At 45.8% G+C, this 20,416-nt stretch overlaps 1 protein-coding gene across 1 annotated transcript in view; it reads left to right on the forward strand.

Annotated features, from left to right (window-relative positions):
- Positions 1-20,416, forward strand: part of ADAM23 (ADAM metallopeptidase domain 23) — an 842,294-nt gene that overhangs the window by 712,932 nt on the left and 108,946 nt on the right. Inside the window, exons 22-23 of the mRNA XM_069225976.1 lie at positions 9,217-9,336; positions 20,095-20,263. Coding sequence (XP_069082077.1) covers positions 9,217-9,336; positions 20,095-20,263 — 289 coding nt within the window. The remainder of the gene's footprint in view (positions 1-9,216; positions 9,337-20,094; positions 20,264-20,416) is intronic.

Below are 20,416 nucleotides of genomic sequence, written 5' to 3' on the forward strand. Positions count from 1 at the left end.
ATTAAAATGTTTTTTTGTAGCTTATGCCATAAACTTTCTAAAAAAGTATAAAAAATCCAAATTGCCAAGGGATACATTCAGATATTGGTTTTAGTTCCTTTTACCTTCTGGAGCTCTGGATGGCATGACGCTTGCTGTAAAAGGTCAAATACCATGTATACTGATGTTATAGGCTACCCTTCCACTCTACCGCAGAAGCAGACTCTTGTAACATGATTGGGCCTACCATTCTGTGTGAGGTGTTACTTTAAGATAAACTAAACTGCAAACTGATTGCTAGTGTGACAGTTTGATCAAAGTGCTCACATCTCTATTGGTGTTATGAAGGCCAGGGGAACCTGCTTTGCTGCCACCAATGCCTGCATCACACTTTGAGAGTCTATCTGAAATATAGAAGTCATAACTTTTGGATTAATTATGGATTTTGTAACAAATCTCCCATTTACAATTAGCATGAATGAACTGGAAATGTCATTCGAAGAGGCTAACATGACCCATGTGCTAGTATCAAATCATCTATCAAAGCTTTTTTTATCAATATGTTTATATAATGTTTTCTTTTAAGAAAGATGCACAATTTTCTGCCACATCTGTGTTTGCATGGACAAATAATAAATATAACCTGGTGGTAATTGGCCATGCAAGCCATAGCATTAGTGAGAATAATTGTAGCACTGATCAGTAAAATAGGCTCAAAAACAACAGAAACACAAATTCTATTTATGCTGGGTTTTCTTGCACTTTTATTTAGTAGTTTGGTCTAAATATCCCACAAAAGGTTCTTACTTTCTCCAGTCACAGGCGGCATATATGAAATCTAAGACCAGTGTCTTTAGTAGACGCCTAATTACAAAATACAGACACACTCTTTTGAAGGTCTTCTGACTTCTAGCTCCCCTACAGAGCTTGAGGTTAAAGGTCCTTAGATCATTGGGCTGCTATTACAAAGAAATATGAACTGCTACAGAGCAACACTGGAACGGCTGAACATTTCATCATTTGAGTTGTACTTTTCTAGATTTGTGGTGTTTAATTAATACAATTTGACTCTTTTAATATGTACCAAACCTCTACAGTCTATGGCCCATATTTATACTTTTTGGTGCAAAACTGCGCTAATGGAGTTTTGCGTCAAAAAGTTAACCGCCGGCTTGCGTCATTCTAAAGCACCAGCCAGGCGCCAGATTTATGGAATGCCGCTATCCGGCGCTAAGCTTAAGCTACCGTAAAAAGGTGAAAGGTGTTTTGCATAAACAAATTATGCTAGGCTGGTTAGAGGGAAAAAAATGCAGCTAACCAGCCTTGCCTGCCAGTCATTTCCAGATGCACAACCAACCAAAAACATGACTCCTGTCTTAGCAAAGACAGGAATCATGCCCACCACCCTAATGGCCAGCTCAGGGGACTAGTGTCCCCTGGACATAGCCATTGCACCCAGTGCCATGCAGGGGGACCCATGTTAGGGCCCCCAATGGTACTTTTAAAAACATTTCTTTAATACTTACTTATACTTACCCTACTTACCTAGGATGGGGTCCCCATCCTCTGGTGTACCTCTGGGGTGGGTGGAGGTGTTCCTTGGGTTTGGGGTGGACACCTGTGGGCCCATTCCATGGTGTTTGTCCATTGAAATGGGTCCACAGGTCCCCTAATGCCTGGTCTGACCCAGGCGTTAAATAATGGCGCTAAGCAAGCTTAGCACCATTATTTGGGTTCGCCTCCAACTCATGCGTCATTTTAGCACAAGGGGATAAATATGGCGCTAAGGGAATAACTCAATTTTTTGGATGGGAATGCATACCTTGCATCTCATTGGTGCAAGGTGGGTTGGCACATCCAAAAAATGGTGCTAACTCCAAGATTTTGTCTGGCGTCAAAATATAAATATGGAGTTAAAAAGTGTAAATATTCACCTAAATTTGGTAACTATTGTCGTGTGAGGCACTGCTCGCTTCACTCTCCACACACATCTTAAAAGAACAGTCTGGGTGCTCATCCAAGCTACCAAAATGTGAGTGAGAGGGTACCCAAGTTCAGAAGTGTGGTTCCTGGTACCTTGCTCTCTGTTTACACTTACCAGTTAATAGAGAAGACAGGAGTAGCTCGGTGCGGAGGGCAGTGTGGCAAATCAAGTATGGAGTGCAGAAAGAGAGAAAATTAAAGAAGGGATCAAGAATAGCAAGAGAGACAGTAAAAGGAGAACAGATAGGAGGGGGAAAGTAATTGGGAGGGGGATTCAGAGGAGAGCACAAAAGAAAAAATGGAGAGAACCGAGCCACAGATAAGTAGTAAAGAAGATAAGCTATAGAGATGAGACAAAGTGGAAAAAAGTGAAATGAAGAGCAGAGATGTTCAAAACATGAGTGTCAAAAGTACTAGGGTGAGTTAACCCCTTTACTGCCACTTGCGTAATAGTTACGTCCGATGGTGCGGCGCTGAGGCACCACGGACATAACCATTGCGTCCTGGTAGAGGCTCTCGGGGGAAGTGCTAGCGCTCCCCCCAACGGCTCCCCCCAACTGCCCAGGGCAGGGCTGGAAGGGGAATCGCTTCCCCTTCCACCCCTCCCCCCCACTGATGTCTGATTACGTCAGCACGCAATTGCGCACTGGCCTCATCAGAGGTCTCCTCCCTGATTAGTTTCTCCTTGGTACGGGGGATGCAGAGAGGCATGAAAAGGGAAGGAAAGGGTTTTCCTTCCCTTTTCATGCCTCTCTGAGGGGAGCAAGGGTCGGTCTCCGGGAGGTCAACTTTTTTATTAGGCGTTTTCTTCCCCCCCAGGGGCAGATCAGCATATATGAATTAGGCCAATCTGCCCCTGGGGGGGGGCAGAAGCCACTAGACACCAGGGATTTTTTGTTTTTGTTTACATTGATAAAAGTAGCTCCCCTGGGGGGCAAATAGTTTTTAGGCCATTTTTGCCCCCATTGGGAAAGCAAGAGGACATTTGATTATTTTGGGTTTTGGTTTTACATTTGGGCAATGAGAGCTTGTCTAACTCACAAAATCGTCCCACTTGGAATGGTGAAGGCTGCACTTTTTGGACTTTGGGATGCTGCCATGTAGAAAAATCCACAAGACCTAGACACAACTGAAAACTAAACATCTAGGTGAGTCCAGGGTGGTGTGCTTCACATGCACCCCACACCATTTTCTTACCCACAATGTCCTGCAAACCTCCAACTTTGCTGGAAATCACTCATTCTTCCCACATTTTTGTGATGGAATCTTCCGGAATCTGCAGGAATCCACCAAATTCCTACCACCCAGCATTGTCTCATCTATACAGATAAAAATTCTGCCCCACTTCTCAGCCTACATTTTTTTTTTTTCAAACTGCCCTTTTGAACCTGCTTTGGTTCCCCCTCAATTGTTTTACCTTTTCCCTGTCACAGGCACTTGGCCCCCCTACACAAGTGAGGTATCATTTTTACCGGGAGAATGAGGAGAACGTTGGGTGGTAGGACATTTGCCAGAAATGTGGAAAAAAATGTGATTTTTTAGCTAAATTTGAGGTTTGCCGAGGATTCTGGGTAAGAAAACACTGGGGGATTCACGCAAGTCACACCTCCCTGGACTCCCTTGGGTGTCTAGTTTTCAGAAATGTTTGGGTTTGGTAGGTTTCCCTATATGGCTGCTGAGCCCAGGACCAAAAACACAGGTGCCCTCCTCCCGCAATAACAGGTTGTTTTGTATTTGATCATTTTGAAGTGCCCACATAGTGTTTTGAGGCATTTCCTTTCGCGGGCACTAGGCCTACCCACACAAGTGAGGTACCATTTGTATTGGGAGACTTAGGAGAATGCTGGGTGGAAGGAAATGTGTGACTCCTCTCAGATTCCAAAACTTTCTATCACCAAAATGTGAGCAAAAATAGTTTTTTGCCAAATGAGGTTTGCAAAGGATTCTGGGTACGAGAGCCTGGTGAGAACCATAAGAGTCACTCCATTCTGAATTCCTCTAGGTGTCTAGTTTTATAAATGGTATAGGTTTGCTAGGTTTCCCTAGATGCCAGCTGAGTTAAAGGCCAAAATCCACAGCTAGGCACTTTCCAAAAAATCACGACAGATTTCAATGTAAAATGTGATGTGTCAATGTTGCTTTTTCTGTCGCAGGCATTAGGAATACCAAATCAAGTGAGGTACCATTTGTGTCGGGAGACTTAGAGGGACACAGAATAGCAGAACAAGTGTTATTGCCCCTTGTCTTTCTCTAAATTTTTTCCTTCCAAATGTAAGGAGGTGGTAAATAAGACGACTATTTTAGAAATGCCCTGTAATTCACATGCTAGTATGGGGACCCTGGAATTCAGAGATGTGCAAATAACCACTGCTTCTCAACACCTTATCTTGTGCCCATTTTAGAAATACAAAGGTTTCCTTGATACCTATTTTTTACACTTTATATTTCAGCAAATGAATTGCTGCATACCCGGTATAGAATGAAAACCCATTGCAAGGTGCAGCTCATTTATTGTCTCTGGGTACCTAGGGTTCTTGATGAACCTACAAGTCCTGTATATCCCCGCAACCAAAAGACTCCAGTAGATGTAATGGTATATTGCTTTAAAAAATCTGACTTCACAGGGAAAAGTTACAGTGTAAAATGTGGAGAAAATGGCTGTTTTGTTTTTACCTCAATTTCAATATTTTTTTATTTCAGCTGTTATTTTCTGTAGGAAAACTTTTTAGAATCTACACAAATGACCTTTACTGAACTCAGAATTTTGTCTACTTTTCAGAAATGTTTATGTTGGAAAATGGGTTATTGGTAAGGGCAGGTAGGTACCTACACTTAGCAATAGGCCTCTAACCTCCTCTAAGGTCCAGTTAGGTCTCAGTAGATTAAACCCAGCTCAACCCTTGGTAGCTTGGCAACGAGCGTCAAGGCTTAACTTAGGAGACAGAGTGTAATGCATTCAAATATCACAAATCAGTAATTAAATAAAACACAGGAAACAGTTTAAAAATCCAAAACCAATTCATAAAAATAGATTATATTTTTATCTTTAAAATGACACCAAAACGAATAAAATCGGATAAGGGGAACAGGAGATATGAATTTTTAAAGAATTTTTTTTTTTTTAGCGCCTAGAAACAAAAAGCGCCAATCGGGTCATCTGGTTGCACCTTGACCGGGGCAAAGTCAAAGTTTAAGGCCGACCGCGATGGAGCCCTGCTCGGTTACAGGCCGCGGGAGGCCTCGGTTAAAAGTTTACCTTCACACTTAGGGGGTCATTCTGACCCTGGCGGTCACCACCGACCACGGGAGCACCGCCAACAGGTTGGCGGTGCTCCCAAGGGCATTCTGACCGCGGCGGTTCAGCCGCGGCCAGAAAGGGTAAACCGGCGGTCTCCCACCGGTTTACCACTGCCCTACAGAATCCTCCATGGCGGCGGAGCGCGCTCCGCCGCCATGGGGATTCTGACACCCCCTACCGCCTTCCTGTTCCTGGCGGGTCTCCCGCCAGGAACAGGATGGCGGTAGGGGGTGCCACGGGGCCCCTGGGGGCCCCTGCAGTGCCCATGCCAATGGCATGGGCACTGCAGGGGCCCCCGTAAGAGGGCCCCACAAAGTATTTCAGTGTCTGCAATGCAGACACTGAAATACGCGACGGGTGCCACTGCACCCGTCGCACCCCTGCAACTCCGCCGGCTCCATTCGGAGCCGGCATCCTCGTTGCAGGGGCATTTCCGCCGGCCCAGCGGAAATGTAAGAATGGCCGCCGCGGTCTTTTGACCGCGGTGCGGTCATTTGTCTGCGGGACTTTGGCGGGCGGCCTCCGCCGCCCGCCAAAGTCGGAATCAGGCCCTTAGTCTTTTTTTTCGAAGATTTTCTTTAGCAGGACGAACCTGCCAGTCCAATCCGACCTCCTGGAGCCCTTCTCCGGATACGCGATGCTGGAATCCTCGGTGGAGATTTTTACCTTTGGATTTCATCGTTTTTTCCAGGTGAAAAACCTGGATCTTGATCTGACGTCCATGGAGCCCTCCTCGGATACGCTGGCTGGGAGGTCCCGGTCAACTTTTTACCTTCGGACTTAGTCTCTTTTTCTGAGATTTTCTTTACCGGGATGAACCAGCAAATCAGGCCAGGTCGCGGTTGAGGCAAGCCGGCTAGAGTTGCTGCGGCGGGTCGGTCCCTCTATGGAGCTTTTTTTCAAAAGTTGTCCAAACTTCTCCAAACTTCTGGGGCTTCTCCCAGATGTCATTTTAAGGTTCTTTTGAGGTCCACAGCTCACCCCAAGGGTCCAGAAGTTCTGAGATGGTCCCTGGGGGGGGTGGACTACAACTCCCAGAATGCACCTGGCGCAAACTCCTTTTTGGCCACTGGACAGTGGTCAGATGGTCGCTTTCTTCAGGAATTGGTGCAGGGGACTTTGGTTAGCAATTTTTCACCTTTAGCAAACAGGGAGTCCCTCCTTGAACCAGTTGAAGCCAGGCAAAGTCCTTCTTGTGGTGAAGCCCAAGTGTGCAGCTGGTGCAGTCCTTCTGAGTGCAGGTTCCAGGTGCATGCCTGGGGTCCAGCAGGGCAGTCCTTCTTCTTCTGTTGTTCTTCCTTGTTGGATGTGGTAGGGAACTGAGGTGTGGGTGCAGGTCTGCCAGTTTTATCCTTGCTCCTGGGTGAAAAGCAGGGGGGTCCTGGTTCTCCAATCAGGTGCAGGGTCCTTCCCCCTGTGATGACCACTTCCTGGGAAGTGTGGCAAAAATCAATCCCAGGAGGCAACATTCTCTAAAAATCCATCATGGCTGAATCAGATTTTTGGAGGTTACATCTGGCTGAGCCCACCCACTGGTGTGGCTAAAAATCATAAACACACCCCTCTCCTGCCCTCTCCTAATCTAATCAAGGGGGCACCTAGTTGTCTGGGGTTGCAGGATGTGGGGGTGTTGCTGTTTGCTCCAAATGTCCTTGTCTGCCTTTGAAGACCAGTTTGGCAGCCCTCCCCCTTCCTGCCTCACCATCTGCTGAGGGGAGATTCCCTCCCACAGGCACATTCCTTTGCGTGAAGCCAGGCCACTTCACACCTCATCAAGGCAGCCAGGCCAGGCTGCTAAAGGCTGGCCAATCAGAGCACAGCAGCAAAAACAATGCAGGGCTGAAATTGGCAACTTTTCAGGTAAAGTTTAGAACTCTTTACCTGAACAAGTTATATTAAATCCAACGACTGGAAGTTGTGGGATTTATTACAACAATTGATTTGATACCAAACTCTTGGTATCCATCATTTAAGGAGACTTTAAAAATTAAAATAAAGTCTCCCCATTCTAGCCTATGAAGGCCATTTACTACAATGAGGGAAAAACGAATTTGGCTGTTTTTACCTCACCAGGGCTTATAAAACTGTTTTTATAAGGTCCCTGCTTATAGTTACATGGCACCCAGCCCCAGGGGCACATAGGGCACACCTTAGGGGTGACTTATATGTAAAAATAAGGTAGTTTAAGACTTTGGAACTACTTTTAATTCCAAAGTCGAATTTGCATATAACTTTAATTTAAAAGCAGCCAGCAAGGCAGGCCTGCCTTTAAAATGACACTGGGCACCTCAGCAGTGCACATATGGGTGCACTACCTATGCTGTGGTCCCTAAACCTACATGCCCTACCATACACTAGGGACTTATAGGTAGGTTAACTTAGCCAATTATAATTAGCCTAATTTGCACATCCATTTTACACAGAGCACAGGCCCTGGGACTGGTTAGCAGTACCCAGGGCACCATCAGAGTCAGGAAAACACCAGCAAAAAGTGGAAAATGGGGGCGAAAAGTTAGGGGGCCTCTGCAATCAGCCCTGTTTTCTCACAGTTTAGCTTTCTGGGATCCAGCATTGGTTTCACACCCATATCTGTCACTAACCAGAAGGAGGCTAAAAGCACAAAATATAGTGAAAATGGGGTATGTCCCAGTAAAATGCCAAAATTGTGTTGAGAAATGTGATTTTCTGATTCAAGTCTGCCTGTTTCTGAAAGCTGGGAAGATGGTGATTTTAGCGCCGCAAACCCTTTGTTGATGCCATTTTCAGGGAAAAAAACACAAGCCTTCTTTTGCAGCCCTTTTTTCCCATTTTTGTTTGAAAAAAAATAACTCTTTGCTGTATTTTGGCTAATTTCTTGGTCTCCTCTAGGGGAACCCACAAACCCTGGGTACCTCTAGAATCCCTAGGATGTTGGAAAAAAGGACACAAATTTGGCATGGGTAGCTTATGTGGACAAAATGTTATGAGGGCCTAAGCACAAACTGCCCCAAATAGCCAAAAAAAGGCTTGCCACCTGTGGGGGAAAAGGCCTGGCAGCGAAGGGGTTAAAAGTGAGATAAGAGAGACAAGGGTAAGGTCCAGAGAGAGGGAAAGGAGATAGGAACTAGCATAGGGAAGAGAAAGAAAGGAGGCAGAGAAGAGCGAGATTTTAATAGAGGTTGGGGAGAGTGAAGGAGAAGATGAGATGGAAGTGGAGGAAGGGCGAGGAAAGGGGAAAATGAGAGGGTAAAGAGGAGAAAAGAGATCGTAAGAATGATTGATAAAGGAAGGAAGGTGAAAAGGATGAGTGTGAGAAGAGGATATAGAAAGAGAGAGAGGGAGAGAAATGCCCAGTTTATATTTAATGTGGATTTGTGTATGGGGAGACTGTGTGGCTTGAAATAATGTTTCTGGTGCTATCCTCTATGAGGAATCTGGCTATTATGAGTTAATCCCTACAAATGGGGAATAAACACACCAACTCTGCTTTTCTAGGTCAAATTCCACCCAGAATTCCAATTACATGTGGGAAACGGCTCACCTTTTCCACCTGCTCAAAACAGGTGGTAAATAGGAATGGGGAGGCCAAGGTGGACTAGAGTTGTGGGACAGGGATTGGACTGGTATCGTGGGGTAGCAGAGCCTCTGGGCTGGTAGCTGAAACAATTCTGTGCCCCCCTGTGCAAAAGGATGTGGTTGGCCACAGACTGAATCCAGGATTGGGCTGAGTTTGATACCCAGGTCTCTTTTTACCAGCCAGATTTGAGCAATTAGAGGGAGATCAAATACTTTAAGTCTAAGGTTGCTCCTTGTCCAGGAGAAAAAGGAACATTTTCCGGAATCTTAAAACATAGCTTATGCCTGAAACTTAATTTGATTTGCAGAATTGCATTTCAATATGTAATGACTGTTTTATTTGTAGATCTGTAATGTATGTGTAGGAGCCTATGTATTAATTTAATATTTCTATCCCACAGTGATATATTCTGTGGATTTTTGCTCTGTGCAAACGTCACCAGAATTCCACGGATTGGACAGATTCAGGGGGACATAATACCTACATCCTTTAAGCACCAAGGACGGGTGGTAGACTGCAGGTATGGCAATATTTTCCAAATACAAACTTTAATCTCTGTGTCATTGATGAAATTCTTATATTACATCACCAACCTTAAATGTCTGTACTGCACCTGTACTGCTGGTTGAAATCCACCCCCCAATCTGCACCCGCATCATCTCCATGCCTCCCCGGCGACAAAACGACTATTGTGGTGTTTAGAGGAGTATGGCCGATGACTGGGAGATCAAGCTCCTACACTATTTCTGTTTTTTAATAGTAAAATCTTAGTGTCTAGTGGGCTTTCTGCCCCACTGGGGAGGACAGATTGGGGATATGATCCCAGTATGTCTCCCCGGAGGGTAGAAACACTATTGGTGTCTTTAGGGGTAGGTGTCCACCCAATGCCAGAATGGGTAGCCCACACTCCATTTCTTTCTTTTAAAAATAATCCATGTTCAGTTGGGATTTCTGTTTCTCCCAGGGGAGCAGAGTGGAGGAAATGCCCCAATCAGCCTCCACAGGCTAGAGGTCAGAAAGACTGAGGGGGTCTTGGACCGCCAGGGCTAAAATGACGGGGGCACCGCCAACAGGCTGGCGGTGCCCCGCTGGGCATTCTGACCGCGGCGGTTTGACCGCGGTCAGAAGTGGAAATCCCATGGGGGATTCTGACAGCCCATACCGCCAGGAACAGGATGGCGGTATGGGTTGTCGTGGGGCCCCTGGGGGCCCCTGCAGTGCCCATGCCAATGGCATGGGCACTGCAGGGGCCCCCGTAAGAGGGCCCCACAAAGAATTTCACTGTCTGCATTGCAGACAGTGAAATTCGCGACGGGTGCCACTGCACCCGTCGCACCTTCCCACTCCGCCGGCTCCATTCGGAGCCGGCGTCCTCGTGGGAAGGTCGTTTTACACTGGGCTGGCGGGCGGCCTTTTGGCGGTCGCCCGCCAGCCCAGTGTAAAACCCAGAATACCCGCAGCGGTCTAATGACCGCGGTGCGGTATTCTGGAGGGGGGAACTCTGGCGGGCTGACTCCGCCGCCCGCCAGGGTGAGAATCACCCCCTGAGTATGTTCCAGTTTGGCCGGGTGGATTACTTGGCTATGTCTGGGGCACCGCTTCCCCAATAGCCATCCCTGGTGGCTAGTAGATAGGTCCCTGAAACAGATCACACCTGTGAGAAACTGTGTTGTTGGTTGACCGTGGTGTTAGCCTTGCTCAAGCAAAAGCCACAATCCCTGTCTGGGTGACCACAAAAGTCACTAATTTAACCTATTCTTAACACACTGGTAGCTTGGTACCAGGCTTAAGTTAGAGGCAATATGTCAAGTATTTATGCAGCACACAAACAGTAATAAAGTGAAAACATGAACAACAAAAAACCCACACCAATTTTGTAAAATAGACTACATTTTAAAAATTATTTGACACCAAAATTACAAAATCTAATTACTCTTCACTCGAGACCGGGTCAAAGTAAAAAAAATATGGCCAACCAAAATGCAGCGTGAGTCGGATACTAACAAGTGGGTGGGGCCTGGTCGGCACTTACCTTCACACTTAGTAATAATTTTGACAAAAAGTCCCTGAGATGTTAGAAGTCTAGTGGGGCAAGACTGCAGGCAGTGTCTGAGGAGGAGGAGTTGTTGTCTGGGAGCCATTGGAAAATGTCATGGTGAAGATTACTCTTTTTTTTTAAATTGGAATCTACTGAGATGAGGCTGTAGCCAGTGAGAGTTCCACAAGACTGAATGCGCCTTTGGTGAGGGACCATTGAACAGGATTTGCTGCTGCAGAGAGAACATAGTGGAAGCTGCTGCAAATTCAACCTGACCGGTGATGCACCATGGGCGGATAGAAAAGCAGGTTGGCCTGGTCTCCTCTCAGATCAGTTTTAGCTAAAATTAAAAAAAAGTCCCAAGATTAAATTTTTGGCTATCTGGGCACCTTTAGCTGCTCCATTTGGATGTTACGACTTACTCAGGCTGAGGCCAAGTATTGGTTTAAGATCGCTGGAGCCTTTTCTGTCCTTGAGGCTCTGATCAGGAGGCCAACCAACTAGCCCTTGGAGTCAATCTGACAGTCTTGGGTTCAAGCAGTGGATGTGTTCAAGCAGTTATGGTTCAAGGCAGGCTCCAGGCAGCAAAGCAGTCCTCCCAGGTGCAGCAAAGCTGACTTGTGGAGTACACAACAGGACACAGCAGTAGGCATTCCTCTGAGACTCCTTCCTCAGGTCAAGAAAGCGAACTGACGAGTGGCTCTGAGGGTCCTATTGTTATACGGGGTAACTTCTTTGAAGCAGGAGATGTTTCCTGACAACTCCCTTTGAAGTTCTTGAAGTTTCTTGCCTCCCCTGCTCTGGCTCCAAGCTGGCTGCATGCACAATGCAGTGGCTACAAGTCCTAATCACTTTCAAGTGGGGCTGTGCCCAGCTTCACCCCCAGATCCTGTCATTTGGTGGCCTGTTCGTTTCACCTAATCCCTCTACTGTGCCACGGTCTGGAAGGAATAAACAAAGTCCAACTACACCCAGTCATTTGTCCTAGGAAAAGGCTGCACCCACCAAATAGCTAGATGAGGTAAATATCAACTTTCTGAAAGTGGCATTTTCAAAATTGTAACTTAAAATCCAACTTTGTCATTAAAGAGGGTTTTAAAATACAGTTTCTCAGACACCAAACATGAAATGTCCGCCTTTTCGCAATCAAAAGTTAGCACTTATTAAATATAATAAGGCAGCCCGGTGTTATCCTATGGGAGAGGTAGGCCTCACACAACAGCGAACACTTAAAATATAAAGTTACATGTTTAACCTTTTAATTACAGTACACCCTAACCTATGGGCTACCTAGGGCCTACCTTAGGGGTGACCTGTATGCAATTAAAGGGGGGGTTTAAGTCTTGGCAAGAGGGGATTACATTGCCAAGTCGAATTGGCAATTTCAAACTGCATTGAGACTGTAGTGGCAGACCTATGACATGTTTTCAGTGGGGTGACGCAAAGAATTCTGCAGGCCCACTAGTAGCATTTAATTTATAGACCCTGGGTATATATTATACGACTCTACAGGGGGCCTATGGGCTAATTAAATATGCCAGTCAGGTGTAAGACAGTTTTACCATATTAGGTGAGCGACCACAAACACTTTAGCAGTGGTGAAGTGCACAGAGTCCTAGAGCCAAAAAAAACAAATTCAACAAAATAGGAAGAGTTAAGGAAAAAGGTTGTGGGTGACCTACAGAGAGGGCCAAGTCCAGCATGATCTTCCATTCTGGAAAACGTCAGGGGAGACCAGTCGATATCTTCCCTGCTTAGGCGATAGAACATGGACCATGGCCCTCTAGTGCAGAGGCCTTTGCAAGTTGTATGCCCCTCTCATTTCAGTTGGATCCCTCTGTCTACACTCTCATTAACCGCCGAACTGACCCATGGGGAATCATCCTCAGCTGTGGACCCCATCTGTGCACCACCTACCGTTAATTTGCTCACAGGTACATCCCAGTAGGCAGGCAGTGCCACCATGGCCAACAAAGTGCTTAAGCCCATTCCACTTCTTGGATCTGACCTCTATCCACAGCCAAAGGAAAACTCTGCCCATAAGGACAACAACCCACAGAAGCCACTGACACCTGTCAGTGTCAAGTGCCAGACCCCGGGCCACCCAGGGATCTCTGACCTCTGAGGTTTCTCAGAGTGGGGCAAAACAGCCCCTAGTGTTAGGCACCCTTTTTCATTCTCCTTCCCATCAGTCCAGGGGTGGTAGCCTGACAGTCTGTACCCTGAGACTGAGCAGGAGTCAGGGGTGAGTCCTTCTTCCCCGGCCCTGCATCTGGGGCTCTATATCCTCCATTTGGGAGTGGTGCCTCCAGAACTCTGAGCTTCCAGGGCACCATGAGCATTCACCCCACCCCACTCTTCGGACACCAGTGGCAACTCATTCACCAGAATGCAGTCTTTGGGCATCTGAGGACCAACTATGACAGTTCTCTGGGTCACCTCACCACTCCAAGAATACCAGGGCCATTGGGCGCAAACAGTCCTGGTACTGAGCCTGAGTCACCCTACACACTTGGCCAGTGTACTGATCTTGGGAAACCAGCCTTTGTCTGGCTGGCCCCAGTGCCCCTAAGAACAGTGACAAGGACACCATTCACCTTGATCTGGTGGAGGTGACCACCCTTGGGGATTACCAGTTTACCATCAGAGTCCACTTTTTCAACTAATGGAGAATAAGGCATAGTCTGCGCCCTGCCCCTGTGGACAAATTACCCCTAAGGCCAGGTCGGTCACCCCTATAGAGGCCCCACCAGTGGGTGGTTTCAGCATCCCCTTGCTTGTGTCCTAGCTGAGAAGAATCAAAGCACTCGGCTTAGAAGAGGGATGTCCTAGGCCACCATCCACCAGAACCAGAGAACTTACTATCCACAAGGTGTTGTCACAGCTCTGTAAAACAAAGATTTAACATGTGCTCTTTAGCAGTCAAGTTGTACAGCCCCTTGTAATCATTCACTTCACTGCCCTTCACCCAATCATCCAGTGCCTTGCAAAAATGATCCTTAAAATACACCTAGGTCTGTTCAGGCAGGTTCTGGCTGTCCCTGAACTTCTGCCTATATCTTTCTGGGCTGAACCCATACTTCCTGTATGGGGCCTCCTTCATGAGAGGATTCTTCATCCTGTCCCCTTTCTCCAGGGCTAACAGAGATGTCCTTAATTAATTGGGAATGTGCCTCCAGAGGCTGCCCCCCCAATATTCCTCAGGAACCCTATGCATCACCAGGGCAGCCTCGCAGGCTTCACACAGGCTGTATATGTCATCTACCACAACAAAGTTAAGCACCAGATCCTTTGGGATGCGGACGCTATTTTCTCCATTGGGGTAATGATACCACCAATACTGCTGGACAACTCTGCCTGCCTGGCTCTGATGTTCAGCTCCTTGAGCCTGAGGTCATGGGCCATTCTCTCCCTGTCCATTCTCTCTTCTGCTTCCAACTTTAGCTTGGCCATCTAAAGTTTGAGCTCCCTCTCTTCCTTCCTGTCCTCCAGCTCCTTTGAGAACAGACCCTGGGCCGATACACTGCTTCTTGCCCTATCCTGAGCATCCTCTTGGGGAAGTTGTGCTCTCCCTCTAACTCTGGACTCAGGTTTGGGCCCTGATCCTCATCATTCAAATGTTTTCCCTCCTTCTGAGGAGGGAAACAATGATGTTCTCCCTATTCCAGTGGTACCTCTCCCATCTTGATCATTGCTTAGAAGCTCAGATATGCCCCCCATACCACCAATCATAGAAAAAGCAGCTTGAGCCTAAAGACTCCGGCTCTTCCCACTTTCAATCAGTGTGACATCTCTGCTTATGGCATGATGCTTGTCACACCAATTGAGAAAATATTATGTAGGCATATGAGAGATGCTCTTCCCTCACTGCGTGAGGTTTTTCTAAGAAGAGAATGTGTTTCTGGTGTGAGCTCGAAAAGACACTTGGTGCAAGGTCAAGACATTCGTGTTCTCCACATTTAATAGATTGTTATGAAGATGTTACTGTCTTGTCACCCCCATCAAGGGTGTTAAACAGGGAGCAGCTCAATGGAAACCATAAATAAAACACTGGGATGTATGACTGCCTACAGGAAAATGAAAATAACATTGGATATGTAAAAGTGAGATATTTTAAAGAAGCAGCCTACACAGTTCAGATAACCACGAACCCTGACTGCAATCAGCATTCTCAGGTTTTGTTTAGCTTTCATGACGAGAATGCAGATTAAAAATAAAGCAATGATAGAGCTTCACAGAGATGTTTCAGAATGCTCTTATCAAATCAGGTTAGGAGTAGGATTCTCATTGAATGAAATCCTTAATTTATGGGAACTATGTCATATCCACGAAATAGCATCCTATGCCTATGAAATATGGATTTTGAAATCACAGCTTTTTGGAGAGTGAAAGCAGCCAAACATGTTACGTACACACACTCACATATATATGCATGCATGTAGGTATATAGAAACAACTGCTCTATTAGGTTGTTGTTGCCCTAGTCATCAACTTTCGTCCGTACAAGCGATGCTAACAGAAAGCACCAAGCTGCCTGTCCCTCATATTGAGCGTGATCATGAAGCCAGGCTCTGAAAGGCAATCCACTGTGCATGTCTGGGCTTACCTTTTCATAGCTTCATAGCACATAGATCTCATAGCATAGGGACTGCAGCAGAGGAAAGAGCTACACAGGGGGAATTTGGTCTCACAGGGTGATGGACATTGAAGCTCTGTGTGATGCCCTCATCCATTTACGTATTGTAGAGATCCCTTTTCAGCAGTCCGTCTACAATGTTTACTTGCAGGCACTCCCTCTTACCTGAAACGCTTTCCTACAATGTGTGTGTGTGTTCATCATTGGGGGTTTCACTCTCGTCTCCAGAGTACAACGGGATGTGCGCCAAGAGTCTGTTTGTACCTGGAGATGGGAGTTCTGCTACTTTGTATGTGACGTAGTATAGGGCGTCACTCCTTTGCCGGCATTACAGAAAGTAGGTACTGTTGAAAAATATTGACATTTGTATTTGTAGTACAATTTACCACAGGAGTCACTGTTACTGTGATGATAAATTCCAGGACCCTCCTCAATCCCCCATTGGAGAAATGCACTTGCTCACATTCGCTCCTACTTCCGTGCAATTAATGATGAAGCATTTTGGGGGTCATTACGACCCTGTGGGAAGGTGGAGAAGCGGTGGTAAGACCGTCAACAGGCTGGCGGTCTTTTGTTTTGTATTATGACCATGGCGGTTACCGCCATGGTCATCCGCCAGTTCTCCGTTCCGCCCGCCAGGGTGGAGATGACCGCCGGGCTGGAGACCAGGGTCTCCAGCCGGCGGCCGTCACTATACCGCCGCCGGTATTTTGACCCGGCTTACCTCCATGGATTTCATGCGGTTTGAAACCGCCATGAAATCCATGGCGGTAAGCACTATCAGTGCCAGGGAATTCCTTCCCTGGCACTGATAGGGGTCTCCCCCACCCCCCACCCCCACCCCGACTACCTCCCCTACCCCCCCACCACCCCTGCCACCTCTCAAAGGTGGCAGGAGCCCCCTCCCCACCCCAACCCCCAACAGCACATCAACCATACACACACGACACGCACGCAGGCACCACCGACACACATACACGCACACACACCGACATACATGCATCCACACACACAGTCAGGCACGCACATCCACATTCAAACATACATGCACACATCCATAAAGACATAACTACAGACATACACGCACTCATTCCCATACACACAACACCCCCGCAAGCATACACGCACTCACACACCCCCTCTACATACAAACACGCACACCCCCACGCACGCACAGCAACACCCCCCTACCCCCTCCCCTCACGGACGATCGACTTACCTGGTGTGACGATCCTCCGGGAGGGGACAGGAGCCATGAGGGCTGCTCCGCCGACACCACACCGCCAACAGAACACCGCCACGCCGAATCACAGGACGTGATTCTCTGGGCGGGGTTCTGTTGGCATGGCGGTGGAGGTGGAGCAACCTCCACTTCCCCGCCGCCCGCCAGTGTGGCTGTTGGCGGCTCTCCCTCCGTAAAAGGACGGAGAGCTGCCAACGGTCATAATAGGGCGAGCGGCAAACTGCCACGACTGGCGGTCTTCCGCACGGCGGTCCCTCAGCGGACTTGGTAAAAGACCGCCGAGGTCAAAATGACCCCCTTTGTCTTTTGTCCCACCACTTTGTAATCTCATCAGGAGCCACTGGCTTAAAGTGAAGTGATGGTTAGTATTGCCTAGAAAACCATATTGTATGTTTAAAAAAACCTCTGAAATGTTCTGAATAAAAAGTCACTAAATTCACCAGTCATGGTTCAGTAAAGTAACCGTAACTTGCACCCTGGTCATGCTCTACTTATGATCTAACATGCTACATCACTCATGACATGCCAAATCCCATCACTGATGGCTTCTCAAATGCCTAAATCAACAAGGGGGGGCATCAGGATAACCATGTTGTAAAATGTGGTTTTACCCTGAAACCTCTTACGAGCGGCTGAGGAGCCACAGACTCTTTAAAATGCATGCAGTAACTCACACACCATATGTAGTGCGTATGACCTCATAATAAATAATGAAAAGTGAAATGTTGTAAATAACTAACATATTCGAAATAATCAAACACAATCAGTCCATAATGATACTACATTTTTAGTGATCTCTGTTATAATTATAAGGGTAATAAGATAGGTAACCTCTTTTATGAGATGATTTACAATATTTGTAATTCCATTTGTTTCATTAACTGTGAGGTCCTGAGCAACCTCCGATTTATAGGAGCTGTTTAGTTTTTTGATCTGTCCATGGACGTTGGTTAAATGCAACAAGATGGCTGTCCTCTGAGTTTAGTGCTATTTCTTAGCTCGAAATGAATCCTTACGTCCATTTTGGGGACAATTTTGTGCTATGAAATTGTGCTATACATAGAGTTACGATTCCTGCATAACTCAAGCATAATCCTGCAGAATTTTAAGTTAATTCTGGGTAGGTATAGTTAGATCTGCATTTCCACATGAAAGGCATTTTTTGATTTGCTTATAACTTTTGATGTGTGGTTGATGAATCTTCACAAAACTTTTCAAAAAATCTCATGCACCTTAGCTCCTTCCTGGGATGGTTTTGGGGCGATCCATCGAACAGGGGACACTAAAAAAAGGATGGGGGAGTCCTAAAATCTGTTTTCCCCAGGCAGTTTTTAACATAGGGAAATTAGACACAGATGCAGCCAAAATGGTTGAATGTGGCAGGTAAAATAAATCATAGTCCAGAAAGCTTATCTTTCATATTGTGGTGCAAATCGGTTGTGTAGTTTTTGAGAAATTAAAAACTGGTGTATATATCATACCATGAAGAATCGCAAAAACCCACAAATCTAAAGATAAGAATTGGTTGTCTTCCACCACATCAGCAAAGATGTGATGGCAGCCATTGTTGTACTTGTGGGCTCACTGCTTATTATCCCACATATTACATCAGTCATGACATCTTTTACGACATCATTGATAATACCACCGCAACATTTGTAATAAAATTATTGAGAAGAGACCTGTGCATGGCGGAGGCACAAGTTATAGTTACCTTAGGGCATGAGTTTTAGTTACTTGAGCTAACCACAACTATAACTGCTGAATTTCTATACTGTTGGGCGAGTAAATTAAGATCTTAACTAACGTCCCTCTAACCTTGGGTTTTTTAAGTGAATATCTATGTCTTTTTTAATTCTATTTCCTAACTATAACGTCCCTGTAACTTTTTTTTTCCAGTGAGATTTTATTAACATTAAGTAATTTTAATTACTTTATGTTAATCCAACAACTACTCTGCACTGCCTTTGGCCATGCGCGGCGGGGTTTAGCCCCAGGACCTGTCTCTCTTGGTGTGGGAATAGGTGTGAGAGGATTTGTCTGGGTGTGAGAATCGGTGTGAGAGTGGGTGTTTGGTTATGAGAGTGTGTGTGAGAGTGCCTATGTGGGTGTAAGAGTGGGTGTGAGAGGGTGTCTCTGGGTGTGAGAGTGGGTGTGAGTGTGTCTGAATATGAGAGAAGGTTTATGCCAGTGTGAGAGGGTGTCTGGGTGTGAGAGTGTCTCATGAGTGAGTGTCCTTGTGACGTTACACGGGGCCACGCTGAGCATCACAGCGTATTCGCAAATATTGTACATGGTAACTCCAACCTGTCCCCTTATACCACGTTCTATTTTACTTTTCAGCCCCGGGGATCATGTCCTGTAACCTAAAATGGCAGCCACAACTTTTCGCTCAGTGTGCAGGCAGCCAATCACAGCATTCCTGGTGCTGTGCACATTCGTAAATATGAAACAATCAACGTGAATTCATCACGATGGATTTGCAACCCTAGATATACAAAATTATTGTCCCTTTAATATCTAAAAACTTACTGAACGGACGTACACCAAATAACAAAAAGAACAATCTGCAGAACAAAATCTAGTTTTCTGCCAAATTTGGTGTAATTCAGTCCAGCGGTTCAGGCTGTAGTCTTGTTCAAAACTCCCATGGGAATTAACATGGGAAACTCACTTTTTTTAACCCCCCTTTTTCTTGGCCCTCACTTGATGGATCACCCCGAAACTGTCCAACCACAACAAGAATCCCTGGCACACTTTTTTGGAAAATGTTGTGAAGATTCGTCAAATGGTGCAAAACATATAGGCAAGTCAAAAAATGCTTTTCTTATGGAAACATGGTCCTAACTATAACTACCTACTGGTGACCACCCGAAGGTAATATGTTAATAGTGATAGATAGATAGATAGATAGATAGATAGATAGATAGATAGATAGATAGATAGATAGATAGATAGATAGATAGATGCAAATGTATTAATGGGACAAAAATGGCATGTGTTATGCAGTGTTGTGTCAACTTTAACTTCAGAGATGCATATAAACTCCTCCATAAAATATGTATAGATGCATATATATAAAGAGCAAAAGTACATGGGCAGCTGAAGAAGTGTGTTTTGAATGTAGCAATTGAATATAAGTACATTCCCTAGCGTGTGTTGGTTTTGTGATCTGAAGTCAGTTGGTGACATATTTTTTCCTTTCATTAGAAGGATGTTTGGGGGCACATGATTGCAATAGCTATGCTAAGCAATGAATACAATGAGCAACTCGAACAAGTGTAATATGTTAAAGGATTTTAACATATTTTGCTAAAAAAATTCTTATATTTCTAATTCTTCTTTTTATGTTTTCCCACAGTGGTGCTCATATCCTTTTAGATGATGAGACAGATTTAGGATATGTTGAGGATGGGACACCCTGTGGACCATCTATGATGTGCCTAGACAGGAAGTGCCTACCTATTCAGTCCTTGAACATCAGCAGCTGTCCGGTGGGCTCGAATGGCAAAGTTTGCTCAGGCCATGGGGTAAGTCTCCCATCAAACATCTTGTTTTGAATTGGGTAAATATCACTGAAATAAAATTCAGACATCTTTGTTTGCAAACGCATATGCCCATCTCCACCCTCTTATTGGCCCTAGGCTTTGCAAACTGTCAGCAATCAGGAACTGCTCCTATAC

The sequence above is a fragment of the Pleurodeles waltl genome, chromosome 3_1, assembly GCF_031143425.1.
Source record: "Pleurodeles waltl isolate 20211129_DDA chromosome 3_1, aPleWal1.hap1.20221129, whole genome shotgun sequence".
Classification (NCBI taxonomy): domain Eukaryota; kingdom Metazoa; phylum Chordata; class Amphibia; order Caudata; family Salamandridae; genus Pleurodeles; species Pleurodeles waltl.